This window comes from Sinohyriopsis cumingii, chromosome 5 (assembly GCF_028554795.1).
Source record: "Sinohyriopsis cumingii isolate HCF-2022 chromosome 5, ASM2855479v2, whole genome shotgun sequence".
Classification (NCBI taxonomy): Eukaryota; Metazoa; Mollusca; class Bivalvia; order Unionida; family Unionidae; genus Sinohyriopsis; species Sinohyriopsis cumingii.
Window position 1 is genome coordinate 93,286,787 of NC_142965.1, and position 24,613 is coordinate 93,311,399.

At 34.8% G+C, this 24,613-nt stretch overlaps 1 protein-coding gene across 1 annotated transcript in view; it reads left to right on the forward strand.

Annotated features, from left to right (window-relative positions):
- LOC149799776 (glycerophosphodiester phosphodiesterase 2-like) overlaps positions 1 to 24,613 on the forward strand; it is a 96,923-nt gene that overhangs the window by 20,163 nt on the left and 52,147 nt on the right. The window contains exons 3-7 of the mRNA XM_089959164.1: positions 244 to 347; positions 10,570 to 10,663; positions 16,305 to 16,463; positions 16,906 to 16,999; positions 20,747 to 20,892. Of these exons, the coding sequence (XP_089815290.1) occupies positions 244 to 347; positions 10,570 to 10,663; positions 16,305 to 16,463; positions 16,906 to 16,999; positions 20,747 to 20,892 (597 nt within the window). The remainder of the gene's footprint in view (positions 1 to 243; positions 348 to 10,569; positions 10,664 to 16,304; positions 16,464 to 16,905; positions 17,000 to 20,746; positions 20,893 to 24,613) is intronic.

The following is a 24,613-nucleotide window of genomic DNA, read 5'->3' on the forward strand; positions in this document are numbered from 1 at the left end:
TGCACGGACCCAGATCTGCCATCATATAATGCACTGGCAAATCTGGGTCTGTGCATTTTGTTAGGAGTATTAAGTAGTAAAACCAGCATAGACCTGATCTGCAGGAGCATTATCCTACTGCAGATCAGGATCTTTGTTTTTTGTAGTTTGAAGTTAGATTATGTTTGGTAGCCTAAAATAACAGACTGCCCTGCTTTTGCTGATGAAAACTTTAAATAAAACACAATTTTATTTTATTTTCAGAGGGATTTCTTCTGGTTTACAGTGCTGTTGCTGACCTTCTTGTTTATCTGTTTTTATCTGTATTATGCCCTTGTTGCTGCTAATGACTATGATGACATCAATCAGTAAGTACTCTTCCCATTTCAGATTTTTATCTTTCATTGAGGATTTTTCCATTAATATGTCTAATTAATCAGGCATTTCACTTTTACAGGTTTGGTTTGTGCAGTAAAGTAACTAAACTTTGTTTGAATATGTGTTTGCAAACATTTTTCTGTTATGAAGATTTTATTTTTTTAATGTTATAGGAGACAAGTTAGTAGACATGTACCTCAAGTGTCTCAGAAAGGTCACATTTTAATAAAAAGTAAATGTACATCTCTAATAATGCTGTGTTTGTCGACAGTTTGGTATTTTAACAGACAAACTAAGTCCTTAATCATGACCAGTATGGATTATCAGCATTGTTTGTTTTTTTAAAAAATTAAATTAATACATATTAGCCACACTTCACCTTCATACCCATCTGTATCGTTCTGTTTTCTTATTATACAGCCATTGATGGAATCTAGTGAACTCTAACTTTTAAATGGAATTTATTTTTAGTTGCAGCTCATTTCAGCCAATGGCAAATGGCTGAATTCTCTGTTATAATATTAATTAAATACACAAGTCACAGTCTGGAATAAAATTTGATGGAATGAGAAGCTGTTTGTGTTACATAATCTCTTCGTCATCAGTGCCGAGTGGTCTAAAGCGCTCTCTGTTACAGATCACTGCCATCTCACCTCTATCTGCGTGGGTTCGAGTCTAGGATTCGGCTAATGTGGGTATGTGAGAACGCTTTCCAGTAGCTTCTCGTGGGTTGGTGGTTCTTCCTGGGGTTTTCCCTGGTTCTTCCTCAACCATTAATACTGGCCGCCATGCATAACCTATCGTGTGCTGAAAAATGGCGTTAAACCCCACAACAACAACAACAAGAACAACAACATCGTCATCAGTGAACACAAACCAGCATGTGATATTAAAGCAGGTCAAGCCTTGCCTCATGATGTTATGGAATGAATAGGTTCATACATCAGTGTTTTCATGACTGATGTAGCAAACAACACTTTATATTAAAATATTCCACATGACACAGGGGTTGGACACTGTATCTAGACACTGTTTGTAATTCTTAGCACCGTAAGTTTAAAAACTAAACCATAATAAAATTTGGTCATTAATACAAGTTTGCTTATTTAAAATGTTGCTGGCACTTCTCTGCCAGCTTACAAATAAAATACCATATACAAATGCTTATAAGTAGAGTCCATCTTCAAACAGCACAGACATTGATTTGTCATCACATGGTTTACTGGTAGATCAGGGACTGCTGATTATCCCATACAAACTGAATAAACCTAGATCTGCCAGCACATTAAGTAATGACAAATCTGGGTCTGCATGGTTTGCAGTAGGACTCAACTTTTGAGGATATATTGTAATAATCTCTGAAAAAACATCAGCAAAATCATATCTGAACATAACAGAAATTAAATATGTAAAAGTTATTTTCCTTCCCAATTAACTTTTGCAGTACTACAACTGTATAAAATTATAATTTAAAACAATTAACTTTTGCAATACTACAACTGTATAAAATTATCATTTAAAACAATTGCTCACAGAACATAAGGTGATTATTTTGCAATTTGGAACACAAGTTTGATTTTGTAAAAAGTTTTTCATTTGGCAGTTTGGTATATTGTACTTGTTTGAGGGTGCTAGAGTGCCCTCTTTATTACATTTGATTTTGACAGATGGGTGTTTTGGGCTGTTTTTATCTCTTGTAGTAAACAATTGCATGTGTGTTTAACTGTCCTTCTTAATGTCTCAAAGAAGGGTTTAATGTCATAGCAGAATGTTGTGCCCATCATGAATAATGTAAATACAGTGATGTGTCTGATAATGCTTGACTGTCATTACCACATGAAACAGTATAAAAGCTATGTTGTTACAGGATAATGGTGTACCTTGTTCTCCCAGTATAAAAGAAAGCAATGTACATATTCAGGATACATTTATATTTTTATTTATGATATCATATCCCTGACCACTTTTTTGCATTCATGGTGGGGAGGGTCTGATGATAAGGATAAATGTGGAAATCGCCAGTTTTAGAATAAAATCCATGCTCCAGAAAGAAACTAATAATAATTTTCTTCATTTAAATTTGATGGGTTGCCATGAAAAGTAAGGAAAAAAGCTGTTGTCACAGTACATGGAATTAAATACACAGCAATTGTCAGCAAACACAAGCCAGCATGTGATATTCGAGTGAAACAATGCCTTTTGTTAGATATATCAGTTTATGTTTACCAGAATGCCAAATACACGATCTTATTTTTTCAGGTCCTTCAATTTCTTTAGAAATTCTGACTTTCTGCCCAGACCTTCTCGAAGTTATGAAAAAATACAAGTGTAAACTGAATAAAATAAATCATATTCTGAATCAGGTATCTTTCACTAATAATAAGTAAAATTAGATAAACTGATAAAATTGAGTGGATCAAAAGATGTATGGCACAAGTAGTTAGCAGATGGAGTAGTTTTCCTTTGCTGTAGTAGTGATATTATTAAAGTAGATTTGGCATGCTGTTGTGGAACAGTAGATAAAGCACATCATTTGTTGTGTAATGGGATCATACCTGTTATTTCTTTTGAAGTAAAAGTTAACACTATTATGTTATTCCTCTCTCTCTCACACAGAGGAAAATAATTAAAGGATGAGCCTTGTGTCTATTTATTTGATTGCAAAGATGAAATCAGAGCTGACATTGATATATGTATTGTTATGTATATTTGATTTAATTATATCTGATCTAATATATATTTCAATTTAATTGTTTGTTTGTCAGTCTTAAAAAAAAATTCATTACATGCTATTGTAATGTAAATTTATTTAGCAGAGATGATGCTTTTTCCAGAAAATAGTTTGACCTTGACTGTTCTGTTTAGTAAACACCAGATGTTGGCTTAGATCCTGACCTTGATTCAAAATTAGTAGCAGCCATGTAAATACGCTCCATTTGAGAAGTCTTCTTCTAATGAGAGTATTCTTATTCAGGGAGTAGACTGCAGCTTTATTAATGTTCCTTTCCATTGTGTAAATTTGTCATCAGACTTAGTCTCAGGACCCGTGGCAGTCAGAACAGTCTCTGTTTTACCCATTGAGGGCATTCATTTATTACTAGGCAATGACCTAGCTGGAGACAAGGTTGTGGTTAATCCACTTGAAACTGATAAGCCTTGCTTGGATCAGAAAGTTGATCCAATTGAAAAAGAATTCCCTGATTTATTTCCAGCTTGTGCGGTTACCAGAGCTATGGCAAAGGAAGCTCTTGAGAATGATGTTGATAAGAAAATTATTCCTTTAGCTGACACATGTATTGGTCAGGCTTTTGATGAGGTCACTCTCACTCCTTGTTTGGATCAATCAGAAGGTATTGATTACAGTGATCCTCTTTTGATGACTCATTCCCCTTATTCTAATCAGGGTGATAAACAACAATCACTTGTCATCGAACAGGAAAAAGATCCTGAGATCTCCTGTTTGTTTCAAAGAGCCATTAGTGAAACTGAAGCTACTGAAGTTCCTGTCTGTTATTTCATTAAAAATGGAATTCATATGAGAAAATGGAGACCTCCCAAGGTACCTGTTGATGACGAATGGTCAGTGAACTATCAGTTGTAGTTCCTAAACCTTACAGACAGGAAATATTTAGCCTGGCCCATGAAACTATATTTTCTGGTCATTTAGGGATCAATAAAACTTATCACAAGATCTTGACTTACTTCTGGTGGCAAAAAATCAAAAGCGATGTTAGTAAATACTGTTGATCTTGATGTACCTGTCAAATGGTAGGAAAACCCAATCAGAAAATTCCCAAGGCTCATCTACAACCTATTCCATCCTGCTTTTGACAAACCATTTAGTACAATTATGGTAGATTGTGTTGGTCCATTACCTAAGACCAAGTCAGGTAACCAATACCTGTTGAAATGTGTGCATCAACAAGGTTTCCAGATGCAAATCCCTTGAGGAATATAAAATCTAAAACAATAGTAAAGGCTTTGATAAAGTTTTTTTAACTTAATTTGGCCTTCCCTAGTCTGTCCATTCTGATCAAGGTTCAGATTTCATGTCTGGAATTTTGCAGCAAGTTATGTACGAATTAGGCATCCAACAATTCAGATCTTCTGCATATCACCCTGAGAGCCATGGGGCATTAGAAAGATTCCATCAGACTTTGAAAAATATGATTCTATCATATTGTTTTGATACGGGTACAGATTGGGATGAAGGCATTCATTTACTATTATTTGCTGTTAGGGAATCAGTTCAAGAATCTTTAGGTTTCAGTCCATTTGAACTGGGTTTTTTGATACACTATGCGTGAACCATTGAAGTTACTGAAACAGAAATTTAATCTTCTTGATTATGTTTCTAATTTTAAATATAAGTCATCAAATGCTTGTGAGGTCGCAAAAGCAAATCTGCACTCTACTCAATCCAAAATGAAGTCAACATGTGATAAAAACTCGAAGGAAAGGAGCTTTCAGCCTAGTGATAGAGTCCTGGCTCTCTCTTTCCTTTTCAGGCCAAGTATTATGGTCCCTACACAGTTGACAGGAAAATAAATTATTTAAATTACATCATAAATACTCCTGGGAGGTGAAAACAAAAACAACTGTGTCATATAAACATGCTTAAAGAGTATATTGAAAGAGATAGCCAGATTAAACATGCAGTTAATTTAGTCCCACTCATTGATGATTTAAGTGAAGGAATCTACTGATATTGGAGTGACTAATCTTCAGAATTCAGAAATTATGAAAGATTTGGACCAGAAACTTTCACATTTGCAAGAACAAGAAAGAATTGAACTTAAATAGTTATTATTTGAATATGAGCACTTATTTCCTACAAGAACCAACAAATTTTTCCATGAATTGAAATTGTAAATTCTAAACCTGTGAAACAACACCCATACAGGATGAACCCTCTCAAACAGGAATACTTGAAAAAATAATTTTTCAATATTTGCTTGAGAATGATTTTATAGAGCCCACTAAAAGTGACAGAAATTCGCCATGCATACTTGTTCCAAAACCAGATAAAACTTTCTGTATGTGTACTGATTATAGGAAGGTGAATAGTATGACAAAAACAGATTCAATCCCATTACCAAGAAATGATGACTATTTTGATAAGATTGGGAATGCCAAGTGTGTTACCAAATTTGACCTTCTGAAAAGATTTTGGCAAATTCCACTAATGGAAAGAGCAAAGGAAATTTCGGCATTCATAACTCCAAATGGACTTTACCAATATGAAGTAATGTTGTTTGGGATGAAAGGGTCGCCAAGTACATTTCAATGTCTCATGAATATGATTACCTCTGGTCTAGACAATTGTGATGCTACATTGATGTCATCATCTACAATGACATCTTTAAAGAATATTTAGCAACATTTCGGAAATTCATTGACTGACTCACAGATGCATGTTTGACAATTAATTTATCTAAAAGTGAGTTCTGCCATGCTAGTGTAACTTTTCTAGGACATATCATGGGACATGGACAAGCTAAACCTATAGATGCTAAGGTCAATGCTATTTCTGAATTTCTCATGCCTCGTAATAAAAAGCAACTGATGCGATTTTTAGGTATGGCAGGATACTATTGACAGTTTTGTTCCAATTTTTCTATAATTGCTGAACCCATGACAAATTTATTGAGTAAGAAAAACAAGTTCTTACAGTACCAAATTTCAGCCAATCATATAAACTGTCTGTTGATTCAAGTGATGGTGGGTTGGAGGAGTTTTGATTCAAGAAGATGAAAATGGTATTGATCATCCAGTATGCTGTTTTTCTAAGAAATTAAATAAGCACCAAAGAAATTATTCAACAATAGAGAAGGAATATTTGGCTTTGATACAACATTTTGAAGTTTACCTTAGTTCAGCTCCTTCTTAGATTATTGTGTTTAGTGACCACAACCCCTTTACTTTCATCGGCAAGATGAAAAATAAAAATCAAAGACTACTAAGGTTGAGTTTGTTGTTACAGAAATATAATCTTGACATCAGGCACATCAAGGGAAAGATAATTTAATAGCAGATGCACTTTCCCATGTATAACAATGTATTATTTCATGTACACTGTGTAATTTATGTAAGTTCTTTTTAACCTCGTGTATCATTAGTCTGTGGTAAAAAGAAAGCTTTATTGTATAAATCTTTCTTTTCCTTTATGGGACCGCTCCGGTGGCCTAGTGGTTTGAGCTTCTGCCTCAGATGCGGGAGGTCATGGGGTCGATCCACGACCGAGTCAAACCAAAGACTTACAAAATTGGTGCTAACAGCTGCCTCGCTCGGCGTTCAGCTTTAAGAGGTTAGTGTTAGGACTGGTTGGCCTGGTGTCAGAATAAAGTGACTGGGTGGGACGTTATGCTACACGTCTGCGGCATGATGCCCCAGTGCTAGACATCACTATAAACTGCCACATTGCAGACATCGTAGCAATATGACTGAAAAATTGTTAAAGCTACGTTAAAAATCTAAATCACAACACATTTTCTTTATTGGGGGTGAGTGTTATGTATATTTTATTTAATTATAGCTGATATAATATATATTTATTTCAATTTAATTTATTGTTTGTCAGTTTGAAAAAAAAAATTTCATTATATGCTATTGTAATTTAAATTTATTCACTGGAGATGATACTTTTTCCAGAAAATAGTTTGACTATGACTGTTCGTTTTAATAAACACCAGGTGTTGACCTAGATCCTGACCTTGATTCAAAATTAGTAGCAACCATGTAATTAGGTTCTATTTTAAAATGATTGGTTGTTGTCAAGGTCATGATGAGACTACTGATTTAGGATGCAAACATTTTTTTAAACTTTTATTTCTTTGAGTAAAATAATTCATTTTTGTCAGGGCCACACTGGGTGTACATGATCTTTAACAAGTAAATAATTTCGACGAACATGATCACGTGACCACCCTTTTGTGTTTTAGAATACGATATAACCTTTGTTTCGGGAAGATATTATCAGTAGCTTTTTCTTTACACTGGAAGGTGTATGTTGTGCTGTTTGGAGTTATTTCAAAATACTTGTATTCAGAAGGATTAAATCTTTTTTCCTGGAAAATACGTAAATACTTGTGCTCATATGAAAACATGATCACCTGACCCCCTTTCGTGTTTTAGATTATGATATAACCTTTGTTTTGGAGAGATATTCGCAGTAGTTGGGCTTATACACTTGGATAGATTTCACACCGGATGATTGCTTTGGCTAAACATCAGATTCAGTGTAATCCAATGATGAATACATTTTCAAAGTGAGATCCTGAATAAACTCAAGCTGAATCAGTGTCAAACCACTGATGCTTCCAGGCAATGATTGCTGCAAGGGATGTGGCATTGAAACACTGTAATTTTGTATCTTGAAATTGTATGAGGATGTCCTGATCTTCAAATTTTTTAGGGAATGCAGTTTATACAACAAATATAATCACGTTTTAAGTATTTTTGATGTGTGTTGCATTTATCAGTGGAATATATATATATATATATATATATATATATATATATATATATATATATATATATATATATATATATATATATATATACATATATATATATATATATATATATATATATATATATATATATATATATATATATATATATATTATTATTGTTTTTCTGGCTATTTTATCTTTTTGTATCTTCTTGTATTGAAATTTACAATTTTAGAAGGGTTTAACTTCCACACTTTACACTTTTTGTGCGTTAAGTTTTACATTTTTCAGGCTTAACCTTTTGCTGGCACTACATAGACACTAAATATGTACGTTGGCACCATAAAACACCACATACATACATGCATGCATGTATTCATGCATACACACATGTATGCATGCACGCATATGCATGCATACATACATACACACACACAGACACATATACATACATATACATACATACATACATACATACATGCATACATACATACATAGATGCATACATACATACATACATAAATACATAAATGCATAAATGCATGCATGCATGCATGGTGTGGGTTCGAATCCTACCATCAAACCAGCTGTTGTGTATCCATGGGCAAGGCACTTTGCCTTGACTCTAAATTAGCTACTTTGTAACTTGCATTGCAGTATATTACTACACTGGCCTTGACAATAATACAAAGCAATTTTCAGATCTCCTCCTACAAAATACTTAAAATATTGAAATGTTAAAAAATGATACCAGCTTCTTAGTACTATGCCAAGGGTCATGATATTGAAATTTTAACAACCATTGTACACACCTACTGACACCCCCTCCCAACTGTATCCCAGAGTTTCATATCTCTATTTTTAATGGCACAGGAAATACATTTGATGAATTTGTGGATGGACAGACATTTGGTCAGGAGGACATAATCCTGATTTTTTAAAAATTCAAAATATGCAGGGAAATAAGTTCATAAGTCATATTTGTACTTATTTACAGAACTTGGTAATGCCATCAACAATTTGCCAAATCTGAAAATATTACTCTGACTTTTCATATATTAAGCCCAAATAAGTACAGGATCCAAGTTGATTTAGAAAAGATCATGCCAAAAACAATTAACAAAGTGCATGAAATTTAAATTTTCACTCTGATTGTATATGTATGCCAAAATGTTTGTTTTACCGATGCATATACTTTATGAGTAGGAAAGTTGGGTGTTTTTACATGGAAATAATCTTTGACAGATATTTTAAAAAATTCTTAATTTAGATCAATGTGACTTTAAGCAGGATAGAGTTTTGAAATGTATTCTAGTTACAGGTGTCCAGCAATCATACTTGCTTTGGTAAAATATGCATGTCGACACTCTTTATTGCTTGTAGCTCAGTTTCGTAGATACTGTTGCATGCATGGTCATGCAATTTTATGTTTGCATTCACATTATCACTTATGTTATCATCCATAAAAAGTAAATTGTGGTTGTAGTGACCTACTTTTCTTGCTAAAATGTCTGTGCCATGTTTTTGGTTTATGTACTGTTCAAGGCAAATTAGTAAAGACATATTTTAAAAGTTTTTTGATGGTTCATTGTTAGCACAGACCTTCACATTTGTAATCCAATAATAAGTATAAAAAAGAGAAGTCTTTAATCTGGATCAAGTTCATAAATGGGAAACACAGCAAAAACTTTTTAATGGAAATATTTCACTCATATTCTCTATGGTACTTTTCTGATGTGCCCAATTTTATTCTTGTATATATTGTTGTTTCTGGCTTTATTAACAGCAAATAGAAGCTAACATGATCTGATTTGATTTTAATCCTGTAGGTATCAAGTTTTAGTTAATTTCCTTCTTTGTTGTATAGAATTTAAATTGCAAAAGGTATATGAGGCCTGCTAGTAATTATGTACCTGTACAAAAGGTATATGAGGCCTACCAGTAATTATATACCTGTACAAAAGGTATATGAGGCCTACCAGTAATTATATACCTGTACAAAAGGTATATGAGGCCTGCTAGTAATTATGTACCTGTACAAAAGGTATATGAGGCCTACCAGTAATTATATACCTGTACAAAAGGTATATGAGGCCTGCTAGTAATTATGTACCTGTACAAAAGGTATCTGAGGCCTGCTAGTAATTATGTACCTGTACAAAAGGTATATGAGGCCTACCAGTAATTATATACCTGTACAAAAGCAAATCAAATAATAAACCTGCATATGATCAGTAAATTCATTGCTTATGACAAAAATAGCATTACAAGTTGATTGAAGATTCACACTTATTTAGGGGGGAGATAAAAAAAATTTTAAAACACATTGCAAATGTATCTTGTTGCTGTATTTTAAATTTAATCTGGAAGGATGATAATAATTAAATTAAGCCAGTTTGTCTGCATTTCTTTTGAAAGGGATAGACAGATGTGTCACAGGGTTTGTTAAAGAACTGAAAATTGAAATGACGGTGAAGGAGGGGTAATTCTTCCAGTCGAAAAATAAGTTTGAATTTCTAAATACTTGTACATGTATATGGAAGATTTCAGGAAGTAGGGTATGCAGATATGGTGTGCAATTTCATTATTTTTGTTGATTTTGGTGGGGCAAACATTTTCTTGGTTCCCACACTCGTGCATCCCTAGAATTGACCTGCTTTCATTTTTAAAATAGTCTTAATCATTCATTCTCATAGTTTGTTATAGCAAATTGATATCATGTATATTAATTTTCAAAAGAAAGTATTCTCATTTTCAGGTTTATGTATCATGTGGTTGGGTACTGGGTGCCATGGTACACCATATTCCTTGGCTGTATTTGTGCAATATTTGCATACTTTACTGTTTTAATGGTAAGTAGAAAAAGTTCAACCTCATGTATCCAAATTACCATAAGGACACACAAAAATACTAGTGGCAAGAAACTTTTGTTCCCAAATTGTTTGATTTTTAGCAAAATAGATTTTATGTCGACTTATGTCACATTAAAAGGAGCCCCACTCTGTTATTTTCTTCCTATCAGATGATTTGACATTACATTCAGGTCTTGTTCAATTTAATCACCCTCCCCCACCCACAAGCAGATAATCTGGTTACCTAACTGAAGCATCCCATCTACCATCTTTAGAAAATTATTAGAACTCATTATGAGTATCTGCCATCTTTAGAAGTTTTCATGAGTATATGTGTCATCTTCAGAGATGATTATGAGTATCTGTCATCTTCACAGATCAATATGGGTATGTCATAGTTAAAGATTATTATGGGTATTTGCCATCTTTAGAAATCATCATGAGTATGTGTCATCTTCAGAGATGATTATGAGTATCTGTCATCTTTAGAAATCATCATGAGTATGTGTAATCTTCATAGATGATTTTGAGTATCTGTCATCTTCAGAGATGAGTATGTGTCATTTTCAGAGATGATTATGAGTATCTGTCATCTTTAGAAATCTTCATGAGTATGTGTCATCTTCAGAGATGATTATGAGTATCTGTCATCTTTAGAAATCATCATGAGTATGTGTCATCTTCAGAGATGATTATGAGTATCTGTCATCTTTAGAAATCTTCATGAGTATGTGTCATCTTCAGAGATGATTATGAGTATCTGTCATCTTCAGAGATCAATATGGGTGTGTCATAGTTAAAGATTATTATGGGTATCTGCCATCTTTAGAAATCATCATGAGTGTGTGTCATCTTCAGAGATGAGTATGTGTCATCTTCAGAGATCATTATGGGTATATGTCATCTTCAGAGATCAATATGGGTATTTGTCATTGTTATCATTATCAGTATCTGCCATCTTTAGAGATCATTATGGCTATCTGATCACAACACAAAGACTTTCTCATTCACATCCTTTACCTCATATAATAAGTATCAGCAACACCAACATTAAATTCACAGACCTAGATGTTACTCTGGACAGTACTCTCACATTGCAACATTGCATCAGCTCCATTCGCAAATATCTTTCAGTTGATGCCACTAAAACACTTGTGTGTTCATTAGTACTTTCAAGACTGGACTATTGTAACTCAATTCTGTCTGGTTTATCTCAATATCTACTCCAGAAACTTCAAAAAGTTCAAAACAAGGCTGATAGATCATCCTTAGAGTACCACGTTAAGAGCATATCTCCCCACTGCTCTGTACCCTATACTGGCTATCCATTCGATCCAGAATAAAACACAAAATTTGTTCTCTTTGCTATGTTTCAATGACAGACTCCAGTCTAACATAACTATCAAACCTCATTCATGTGTACACACCAAGAAGAAACATAGGCTCCTCTTCTGACAATCATATACTCATTATTCCCACTATGAAAATGAAGTCATATGGATGTTCTTTGGCATACCAGGGCCCAGCAGCGTGGAACGAATTGCCCACTGAACTTAGGCACAAAGGCACCGTGATCCCATTCAACAGTGCTATTAAAACTCACCTATTTCAACTACAAGAGCAAACATAAAGACCTAATAATGTTTCCTACCTTAAATATTTTTAGCATGTTTTTATGTTTTCTAATTTCTTGGTGTTTTTTTGTTGTTGATCATATCATTATATATGTTGTTTGGCGCTATACAAAGTCCTCATTATTATTATTATTATCTGCCATCTTTAGAGGTCATTATGGGTATCTGCCATCTTCAGAGATCATGGTTAGCTGTCATCTTTAGAGATCATTATGGGTATCTGTCATCTTCAGAGATTATGTTATCTGTCATCTTCAGAGATCATTATGAACATCTGTCATCTTCAGAGATCATTATGGGTATCTGTCATCTTTAGAGATCATTATTGATATCTGCCATCTTCAGAGATCATTTGGGCTCTGTGTAGCCGAGTGGTTTAAAGAGCTCACTGTTACGGATCACTGCCATCTCACCTCTGTCTGTGTTGGTTTGAGTTTAGGGCTTGGCCAGTGTGGGTACATGAGAGAGCTTGCCAGTAGCTTTTCATGGGTCGGTGGTTCTTTCCAGGGTTTTCCCATGTTCTTCCTCCACCATTTATACTGGCTACCATGAACAGCCTATCTTGTGCTGAAAAATGGCATTAAACCCAACAACAACATCTGAGAGATCATTATGAGAATCTTTCATCTTCAGAGATCATTATGGGTATCTGCCTGTCTCAATCAACTGATTTTGATGGATTATAGAAAGACTTTATTAACTTCAAGATATGTTACAATTAAAAAGATGACTGTCATAAGAGCTCTACCAGTCATAGACCAAAATAACTTATGAGATGACTTATTGTCGAGTGTTCATCATCCATCTGTCTGTTAGCACAAATTTATTATTGCTACTCCTAAACTTCTTGGAAGATTGTATTGAAAATTTACACACACACAGACACATACCACTCTGTTGGCCTAGTGGTTAGATCATCCGCCTTGGATGTGGGAGGTCATGGGTTTGATTCCTGGCCAAGTAATACCAAAGACCTACAAAATCGGTACTAACAGCTGCCTCGCTTGGCCCTCAGCATTATGTGGTTAGTGTTAGGACTGGTCAGCCTGGTGTCAGGATAATATGACTGGGTGGGACATCATGTTACATGTCTGCAACATGATGCCCCAGTGCTAGGCATCACTATAAATTACCACATTGTAGACATCGTAGCAATATGACTGAAGAATTGTTAAAGCTACATTAAAATTCCAAATCAAACACACACACACATACACACACATTCATTCCCTAGACTAGTCAGTTCTAAATGAAAATGGTACTGCATGGATATCCAGTGTGGCTGCAACAATGGCCATTTTGAATTTATTGCTACTCCTCCAGAGTGGATGGTCATATCATCAGGTGGTTTTCACCAAAAGACTTTTTATAAAGCCATGCTGGTTCTAAATCAAAATGGTGCTGATCTGATGTGCAGTATGACCACCATTGCATTCATCCTGAAAAATACTGTTGTCGCTATTCCTCATAAATGAAAGTTTTGTTGACATGGTGTTTTCATCAAAAGACTTCTTGTGATATCTAGTTAATCCTAAATAAAAAGGGTTCCAATCTGATGTCTATAACAGCCATCACAATTGTTATATTGAATGCTGTTTCTGGACTTTTGTTAAACTTGGTCTCAAGGACCATCCTGGTTTCAGGCTTTTCATGTGATGAATCATGAAGCATAAATTCACATTTCGATTGTCTTGAGGTCTTTTTAATATGCCAGTAGAGATCAGTACCTTTGAGGGAAGCACATTTCAATCTAATATAAAGTATAGTTTTCAAAAATAGCTTTGTTTACTACTTTCATTTTTTTGTGAGTGGAGAAAATTTGTGCATCAAAGCAAAATCCTATTTGTACTGTCATTTTTTTTTCTTTTTTTTTTCACAGTTAATTTAGAGATCTATATTGTAAACCAGGTTTTGTGAAGAAAGAAGGCACTATGAGTCTTTTCAATTGCAATTACTAGTATCATAATGAATTTAAATAAAAGCTACATGTACAGCTGAATTGTCTTTTTAGCTTTACTGGACATTGAAGAAATTATCGGTTGGTCTGTCAGCAGTCCATCAGTTAGCAAGTTTGTTATTGCTGCTCCTCCTAAGCTACTTGGAGGATTGCCATGAAACTTTACATGTACATTCATCCTATGATCTGGTTGGTCCTAAGTTAAAATTGGTTTGCTTGAATATCCAATATGGCCAACATAGTAACCATCATGAAATTCTTGTTATCACTGATCCTTCTGCTTAGAAAATGGCCACATTGAAAATCTTAATAATGCTACTTCTTTACTCATAAAAAATGTGGGGCCCCGAGTGGCCGAGTGGTTTAAAGCGCTCTCCATTACAGATCACTGCCATCTCACCTCTGTCTGCGCCGGTTCAAGTCTCAGATTCAGCCAATGTGGGTATGTGAGAAAGCTTGCCAGTAGCTTCTCGTGGGTCGGTGGTTCTTTCCCGGGTTCTTCCTCCACCATTAATACTGGCCGCCATGTATAGCCTATCACGTGCTGAAAAATGGCGTTAAATCCCACAACAACAACAACAACAACAACAACAACAACATAAACAATGTCATGCATTGGTTGGATATTATTTGCTTGACTTGCAAAGATGAGTGATGTAAGTGAACAATCTTAACCTTACCTCACTTCCTGAATTCTATAACATAGCCTTGCCCCATAAGTTTCACACATATATATTTTTATTTTTAGGCTAAATTTTATACCACATAATATTTAAACTTTGCTTTTTACTTACTGAATATTTTATTTAAAAAAAGAAATGTCCAGTGATTTAAAAAAACCCAAGTCTAATGAAGGGGTACTTCCTAGACACATCATTGTCCACTATTACTACCCCTTGACAGATTCACTTACATTTAAAACTGATTTAAGAAGAAAATAATGCAAACACAGTACTGTAGTTTAAATCTTTTAAAAATATATATTTAAAAAGTGCTTTTCACTTTCTTTTCTTCAGAAAACATGAATGCTATTTTCATAATAGTAATTTTTAAAACACAAGTTGGTATGTTTTCATCATCAGATGATAACTTGCAGAAATTGGACAGTGATAACTTGCCTGTGAATGTATTAAGAGTTTTGTTTATTGGCCAAATTGATATCAGTGTTAGCTGTTGCTGCTGGCAGTACATTTCACCTATGGATATGCACTTCACTGTATCTACCCAGCTTGGAGTTTGCTTGAGGGAGCATATGAAAAGTCAAAAAGTACTGTCACTCATTGTAAATCCAAAAATCACCCGGCAAAGTCGTTTTCACTTTCCTGACAGAAGAAGACATTGTTTATATTTTTTAGGTGACTTAGTAGCCAACTTTGCCTGGTAGCGTGACCCCTGTCAATTATAAGACGGGAAAGGGAGCATGTCATTCAAATAAATATTTTAAAGTGTATTTTAAATCATGAGAACTGTTTCCACAGGTGACAAATGGCCTATATAGATATTTGCATTAGATCAGTTTCTGTGGTAATTGGTTTTTAATAAACATTTGAACAAATTTTTGTCTTTACATAATATGAAATGTTATTGTGAAAGGTGATATAATGTTTGTATTCTGGATGAGATCTGGAAGATGCCAGTAATTTTAGAAGTTGCCGTAGAAATGGTTGTACAGTTATAGCATAACCTGTCTTGAAAGACCAATCTTCTACCATTAATCTCTCAAGATATCAGTTCCCTTATGACAGGTAACAGCACTGTGTAATTAGTAAATCAGTGCATTGAGAATCTGGTCTCTCAAGACAAGGTGCAGTGGTCTTTTAAGAGAGGTTTTACTGTATACATGGTTTGGGAACTCATTGTCCCTACCCCTTTTTCCCTCTTATCTTGCAATATGTGAACCTAAAGTCTAAAAATCAAATTAACATGTTTGACTCCAGATATTAATGAAAAAAACATTTTTCCTTTATCAGTGCATAATTTGATGATAACGTCCATGAATGATTGTATGATATTCACAAATTGTTATTTAGAATTTATTTTCTTTTTACAGTTGTTAAGCTTGTGTCATGTTGTACAAGGTCATCAGCTGTATATTCATCTATGTCACATTGTGTTCATTCTGTTATTCCTTGCTGCCTGCATCGCCTTAACTGTCACATTCACGCAAGTTGGGTTTTCCGAATGGGCTGTAATTTTCGTCTCTTTACGGGTATGTTTATCAGAGAGATACTTCTTGTATTTGTAGTACATATTATTTGAAGATTTTCTTCATGTATTTGTTTGCTAATTTGAAATTTCGCATTTTTATCAGTTCAAAAAAATATACTTTAGTTTGCAAGTTTGCTGGATGTCACTATGTTCCAGTTATCTAAAGAAGTCATTAATGGGCATCATTTGAAAATTCTATAACTGTAAGATTAGATAGCATGAACTAAATTACACCTCGAATGATACTTAGGCTTTTCCAAAACATTTATGTCTTTATACTTTGGAATAAAGTTTTTAAAAAAGTGCATAATATTGAATATTAATAAGTGGTGAATGTTTGTATATAATATAGCAAGTTAAGCTATCTTTACCTTATTCTCAATTTGGAGAATTCTTATCCCAGAATCCTCACCTTGTCTGATAATTTGTACTGCCTATTTCAGGTAACTGCTCCATTTATTCAGATTGGAGTGGTTGTTGCTATTACAGTCCTAACCTGGATTATTGTCCAGCAGTGGTTTACCTTATCTAACTGTGGTGAGTACATCATTTAAATTTTTATGTTGAAAGCAACAACAAAAAAGTGATCTATTTGTGTGTGGTTGTGGTTGAGTGAATAGCAGTGGGGACATCAGCTTCCTCAGAAGTAATTTTGTAAAGACTTTAATTACATTTTTTTTCTTCATTTGTTAAAAATTTGTTAAGCTCATTTATGGATTCCTTTCATACTTGGAATACATTGTATTTTTAAGAAAAGAGAGATTATTTTTGAGACGCATTTGCACACTTTTGTAACCCAGTTTTCAATGTCATAAGTTTTACTGGGATTGACGTGCAATTCATTGGCTTTTTTGTTTGTTTGAAGTCTTGTATATTAATATGACTGCAGGTACACAAACAGAGAACTTGCCTAGCCACAATATTAGAACTTGGATTAAAGATAACAAAAATTAAAACCCATCCTTTGACACCTTTGATGCACCATATATTTGGGGGTAACAAGTTGAGCTAGAGTACAGATTGACTTGGGTTAATTTTTTTTGTCTACTCCTAACTTAAATTTGGGTACAACAGATATTTGACTGTTATTTTCAGAGATGCTTCAAGGGTGCACGATCGTATGATTTGATTAAAATTTGTATTAAAGTACTTGTTGTGATATAAACTGGTAGCCCTGTAAAAAGCATTCTGTTGAATTTTAAACCTTGCATTAAGGAAAGTTTTACAAATGTACATTTATAATACAGCCTATCTGGAAGACTCAAAATGGGAAATTCCCTTCTTGGTTCATCTTTAGATGATGATTTCATTCGGTCTGATCATAGTTAGGAAGACAGTATCTTTTTAAAATTAGGAAATAAATCAGATTATTGGAGCTGAGAAAGTGTTAATGGAGATACGAGTTGTGGTTTTGAACCTGAAAATGATACATGCTGGATGGACAAAAACAGATGGCATGCCAGTTAACCCCTGATTTCAGCAGTATTTTGAAATTAATTGTAGAAAAGGCAGACAAACAAGCTGAAATAAAATACATCCAATATGCAAATTTGATTCCTTCATCACCATTTAGTCCTGGGTGATCATGTGCTACAAAACCATATAGCCCTAGCATAAAGGTTAAGATAAATCTAATAAAGAAGAATCTAACAATGAAATTAAGAAGTAAAGATATTTATTTGAATGAAAAATCTGAACAACTAAACTATGGCATTAATGAACTTGAAATGATTTATTATAATACAGCATTGTGGAACAATATATCTAGCACCATAGTCAGTAGAGTGCTAATTCAAGAAATTTAAACTTTGGCAGAGCTTATGTTAGCGAAATATCTTATTTTGGAGCAGTAGTATCTAAATGGCAATACCTGTGAGCTGTGGAAAATTGTACATAACAACCATAGGGTTTGAGTCTCGGATTTGGCCAATGTGGATATGTGAGAAAGCTTGCCAGTAGCTTCTTGAGGGTCGGTGGTTCTTTCCGGGAATTTCCCGGGTTCTTCCTCCACCATTAATACTGGCCGCCATGTATAGCCTATCACATGCTGAAAAATGGCATTAAACCCTACAACAACAACATAGCAACCATAAAGAACAGTTTTCAAACTTGTTCCAGGTGGCTAAGTTAGCTATGCATACACCCCTTCAGATAGCCGAATGTGAAAGGTGGTTCTCAGTACAGAACAATATTCATACACAGATAAGGAGCAGATTAGTTCAGAAACAATCAACAGATTAATGCTAGAGGCAACACTTATAACAGTTTTGATTTCAGTCTGGGTCTTACAGTTGAGCAGGAAGAAAGAGATGGACATTGATGTGTTATGTAACTATTGAACTATGGCCATTTTCTCCTATCCCTTCATTTTGTTTTACCCCTTCCCCCTTATTTTTGTGACAAGGGGGGGGGGGAAATTCCTCCCCCACGATAAAGCATATATGTATTATTAATAATGGTCTGTATGAGACCATTCACCATGCAATGTTCAAGATTGATCCAGTCAAGAATATAGTATTTTTTTATCATATATTTCCATTTGGGATGTAAGGTGGATAAATTTTATATGTAGAAAGTGTTTACTTGTTCAGCAAATAATATGATAATTCATCTATATAATGTGTTCCATCACCTGCCTGCTTCACCAGCTTAGCTGCATACTTTTTATACAATGGCCATATGGTGGAATGTATTACATTATTAGGTTTTCTTTCCATCCATCCATCTCTGTGTTCACTCTTTAATTTCCACACAATAGTTCATGATCCCCACCCTGTACATGACATAACTTTGTGGATGGCTTGCATTGTGGGTAAGGAAAAAGCTTATTGATTTTGAGGTCAAAATGTAAAAGTTAGAATTTATTGTGAAATAAATAAAAAATGATTTCTGCATAATAACAATAATGTTACATCACTGATCTGGATTAAACTTTGTGCATGACTAGCAGTTGGAAAAGGTCTGAGTTTTGGGGTTAGAAATGTCAAAGGTCTAGGTCAGTTTGACAAAAGAAAATATGATTTCTGCATAATAACAATAGTTTTACATCACAGATCTGGATCAAACTTTGTGCATGATTTGCATTTGTTATTAGGAAGAAGTTTATCAGTTATGGGGTTAGAAAGGTCAAATTGCAAGGTCAATTTGACAGAAAAGGGAAAATGATTTCTGCATTGTAATTTGAGTTCCACAACTCTGAGCTTGATTAACCTTTCTGTATGGCTTGCAGTTGGACTAAGGTACAATATTATTAATATGGTTCAAAAGGTCAAATGTCAAGGTCACTGACTGGAAGATGATTTCTGTGCAATAACTTCATTCTAGATTATGTACCTTCACCCAAGTTTGTGGATGGCTTAAGATACAGAGGAGACTTATTAATTACCCTGACCATAAAAGCACAGTTATGGCTGTGTGAATTCCATGCTGGTTAGTTACCCAACCCATCCAACCAGAGTTACACCTTTGTGAATGATATGCTGTTTAATTACCCTGACCATAAAAATACAGTTATGACTGTGTGAATTCCATGCTGGTTAGTCACCCAACCCATCAAACCAGAGTTCCATCTATGTGAATGATATGCTAGTTAGTCACTCAACCCATCAGACCAGAGTTACACTTATATGAATGATATGCTGGTTAATTACCCTACCTATTAAAAACACAGTTAATGGCTATGTGAATTCCATGCTGTTTAGTTACCCTGTCAAAACACAGCTACAGCTATATGAATTTCATTGTATTTAGGTACCCTACCTGTCAGAACACAGCTATGGCTTGTGAATTTCATTATTTAATTACTCTTCCTGTCAAAACACAGGTATGGCTATGTGAATTCATGTCGTTTGATTACTCTGCCCATTAAAATACATCAGTGAATGAAGCGGAATAGATTTGAGCAGAAATTAAATAGAATCAGGATGTTTTACATTGAGGCACTTTTTGTTTGTACACCACCTACATGGCTTCAGAACAACATACTAGAATGTATTAATAGTTTTGAGCATTTCCATTGGTTTGCATTTACCTTATTCATTTTTATAATGAAAACAAGACCATGTTTTAATCAACCTGCATAATATGTATATGGCTCAAATGCAACCATAACTGGGGTATGAATGAGGGTGTGAGAAATAAAATTACAATTGAGTAGTATGGACTTATCAGCATAGTTCTTGAACAGCATGGTTTTTAGTTGTACGGTAACTTGCACATTTGTTTTTTCTAGAGGTTTTAATATTTGTATTGTACAGATTCTCACTGATTTATTTCCCATTTCAGGGTGGAAACTGCTCTGGCTCTTTGTATATATTTGTGTGTTGTGTGGGCTGTATATTTCACCACTATTTATTGAGTCTCCATGTGTTGTCTTAGAGAAGAATCTCCCTCCTAAACCAAAAATATTTGCACATCGTGGAGCATCTGGGGTAAGTGAAAGAGATTGTAAACTGTATTTTTGTATCTTCTTTTTAAGAAAGGTTTGACAGATATGGTGGAGCTCTATTTTATTCAAATTTATTATAGAAAATATTTGGATTTTATTTACAGAAATGTTCTAACAAAGAAAATTGTCAAACGGCCTTTATTTTCAACCAACTTCTGTGTATTTCAGTAGGAAAGTAGAGTATGCAGATAGTGTGTATGCTAACCTTTGCCATTTTTATGCTGAGAATAGGTCAAGATGTCAAAGGTCAGTTTTAGCCTATAATGTCCACAGCTATCATATTATGACTGCAAATGATACCAGTTTAGGCATAAATCCACTTGTTATTGATATATGTCAGGGCAATTTTATCTTGACTTGAATTTTGTCAACAGTCATATAGGATATATTTTGCCTACAAAATTACTGGGTATGCTGGTGAAATATTTATTACTTCTCTTTCATATATACACAGCATAATCTTGATAACTTAATCTTTCAAAAACTTTGGTAGTCATGGTGTAACACATTCTCAAATGTGCGACCTTGGAATACTCAAAACTTTTTGAAGTTCTATTGTACCTAGATTCTCTTAAAAAAAAGCTATAATGATCTCCAGTTGGCAGAGTACTCAATAAGCTAAGTGAAATCTCATGTCATCTATTATCCAAATATTGCCTTGATATAGTTCCATGAATAGGTGTTATTTATTAATAGTCACACAAAATGATACAAAAATCAACATTTTCTTTAACTTTTTAAAGTCTTGAAATGGGAAAGGGGTCCGTTTGTTTCTCCTTTGAATACATTCCCTAATCACATTAACGTTAGGGATATAAACCTACTACCTTCCTAATCCAGCCCTGCTGAAAGACGAAACTTCATCTTTTATGTCAATATCTTATAGACAAAGGGTAACATCCTTTACCCATTACCTCCTACTAAATGTACTTCATCAGTACTATGCAGTGTGTGCACCATATAATCCGAGAGTGAATGGACTATGGTTTTGCTGAAATTGACCAATGCAAAATAAAGAATCTGATAGCAAATTTCAAATTCCTAGGAATAGTTAAAATACAAAGATTGAGTGTACTCCCATTTTTAGGCAGTCCAGGTCCCCCTGCATGTCCAAACATGACCTTCAGGCCTGCAAATCCAGGCGTATGGGGTTTTTAATAGATCCAGCTACCATATTGCCATCTGGAGCAGTCCACAATCATCCAACCAGTTGAGCTGGCCATCCAGCCAGTCCAACCATCTCATTTGGGAAATCTTACTGACAGATCTATCTGTCACCAGGCCTCTGGTTTCATCTTTCTACAAATATGGAAGTGTTAATGATAGGTCTGTACATCCTAGTTATAATTTTGGTGATCATGGTGATAGATCTTTCCTTCTCGCCAGTTCTACAGCTTCTTCTCTCTACAATTATGGAGATTTTAATGATGGATCTGTCTGCCCATGCATGCCTTTGGCAACATATAGTTACATAAATCTTAGTGATAGATATTTCATGTAGGGCATAATTCTGTGCAAACATTATGTCAGATTTTAGTAATGGATTCATCTGTCCAGCCATGCACTTTGCACAGCAAGTACCGGCACTAACCAGACCAGTTTCTTCAAGCCAGTAATTGTGCTGACCATACTCCCAGGCTGTCTGTACCAATATGCCAAAATTGTCTGGTGAAGTTGGTTTCTCCTGTACTCTCTGCTTACCCTCAGGGTATTGAGTGTATTGTACAGGGACAATTGCATTTAGTCATTGTTTGCACAGGGAATGATTTATCCCCAAATGGATGCAGATCATGAACAGGAGATTTCAAACTGAATGTGAAAGTACGCCAGAGTAATAGGCCTAATCCAGTCGATGGAGTTTAGTTTTAAGGCTGCCATCAAGGAGATGTACCAGGTGTTGCTGGCTTTGGGATGCCCTCCACCCCCCTACCATCACACATTATTATAATGTCAAAGCATTGGTCAACATCAGCAAAGAGGAAGTCTCCTTCCTTCCAGCTGTTTACCTTGTCAACAAAAATAGTAATATTAATGAGAATTGTCTGGACCAAGGAAATGCTATGGTTTTCTTTTCTGAGAGCCAAATGTCACAAGTTCTCTTCATGGCTGTTCTTTCCTGTGGATTCTCTTCACAGCTGTTCCTTACCAAAAATGCCAGCAGCAAGCTGAGACCAATCCTAGATTAGAGTGGCTACAATGAATTCATTTTTCCACCAATGTTCAGAATAGAAACTGTGAGATCTGCATGGTGCTGCAGGCAAGGGGATGAGTATGCCTTCAGTCTTGATCTCAAAGATACCTACTTTCACGTCCCAATTCACCTGGCATCATGAAAGTTTCTTCAGTTTCCTTACTTCAACAAGTTTACCAATTTCAAGTCCTTATATTTATTCTAAATGTCAAGTGCAGGGTCTTTACTAAATTAAGGATTATGTTGTCACCCTGTTTCTCTCAACTTCCTCTGCATTAATGGTGGCATATTTGTACAGTCTCCAAAATCTAGGGTAAGTTTTATCCCCTGAATTATTTCTGTTTTCTTATATATTGGGAAAAATCTGACCTTCCTTGATCTTAATCTGAATTTTGGACATCTCCTTCCCATCTGCCCACATCATACAATCGTCATACTCATAGAATTGGTTTCCAGCAGCATGGGGATATCAAAGATAGTTCTTGCACCTTCTGGGTCAATCATTGTAGCAGCAGATTTGATCCAACTGGGCCACTTTGATATGCACCCTAAACCAATAACTTGTTGGGCTCAATAATGTCCTTTTCACAGTCTATTTGATTAAAAGATCAAATCACAAATGAAGTACAATCATTCTCAGGGATGGTCCTGGCTTTTAAAAAGCTGTCGCCAAAAAAATCGCCAACCTCAATATTTTGTCGCCAATTTTCAAAAAGTGTCGCCAGAACAAGTAGTGTACATTTTTTCAAGTGTTAATTTAGTCTATTATGTAACAGGCAATGAAAATTACAAAAGATGGGTTAGTTAATACTCTAATTACAACAAGCATTAACAAAATGTTACAAAGTGTTACATGAAGATCCGTCGCGATTTTAGGGCTGCCCACTTGTTGAGTGTAGTTTTAAAGTCTAATTTTTCACATCTGTACATGCTGATTCTCATTAAATTCTCGAGAGATGAGATGCAGAGTTTATTTCTGATGTCAGTTTTTATGAGGTTCATCTTACTGAATCCACGTTCACAGTCTACAGTGCTGACAGGTGACACCAGTAGTCTGTCAGCAGCCCCCCCCATGGCTAGCTTCACAAAGCTTGTAGTGAATTGCTTCCTAAATCCCAAGAATGATCACTGAATGCTGTATAAATTTTCTCGACAAGCAAAATAGGATCTCCATTCCCACGAATGAAACTTACATGAGTCAACACCTGGCAATATTGGACCGTATATATAAGCATAAATTCACACCCAATTTAGGGATTCTTTCACTCCTGTATTTTGAGAAATAAGTAATTATTATTAATTATGCAAAACTGTTTTTTTGTGCTATTTCTTGTTGCGGAGTTTAAGTCTCTGCAGCGGTAACACGGATTGATGGCAAAAGGAAAAGATCAATGAGTAAAATGCTGTACTGGTGACAGATATAACTGTGATTGAGATTTTTTCCATTTGCTTTGTATTTATACACAGTAGTTGATACTTCAAAGGTTATCAGTTTTCTATGAAGGTTCAGCAA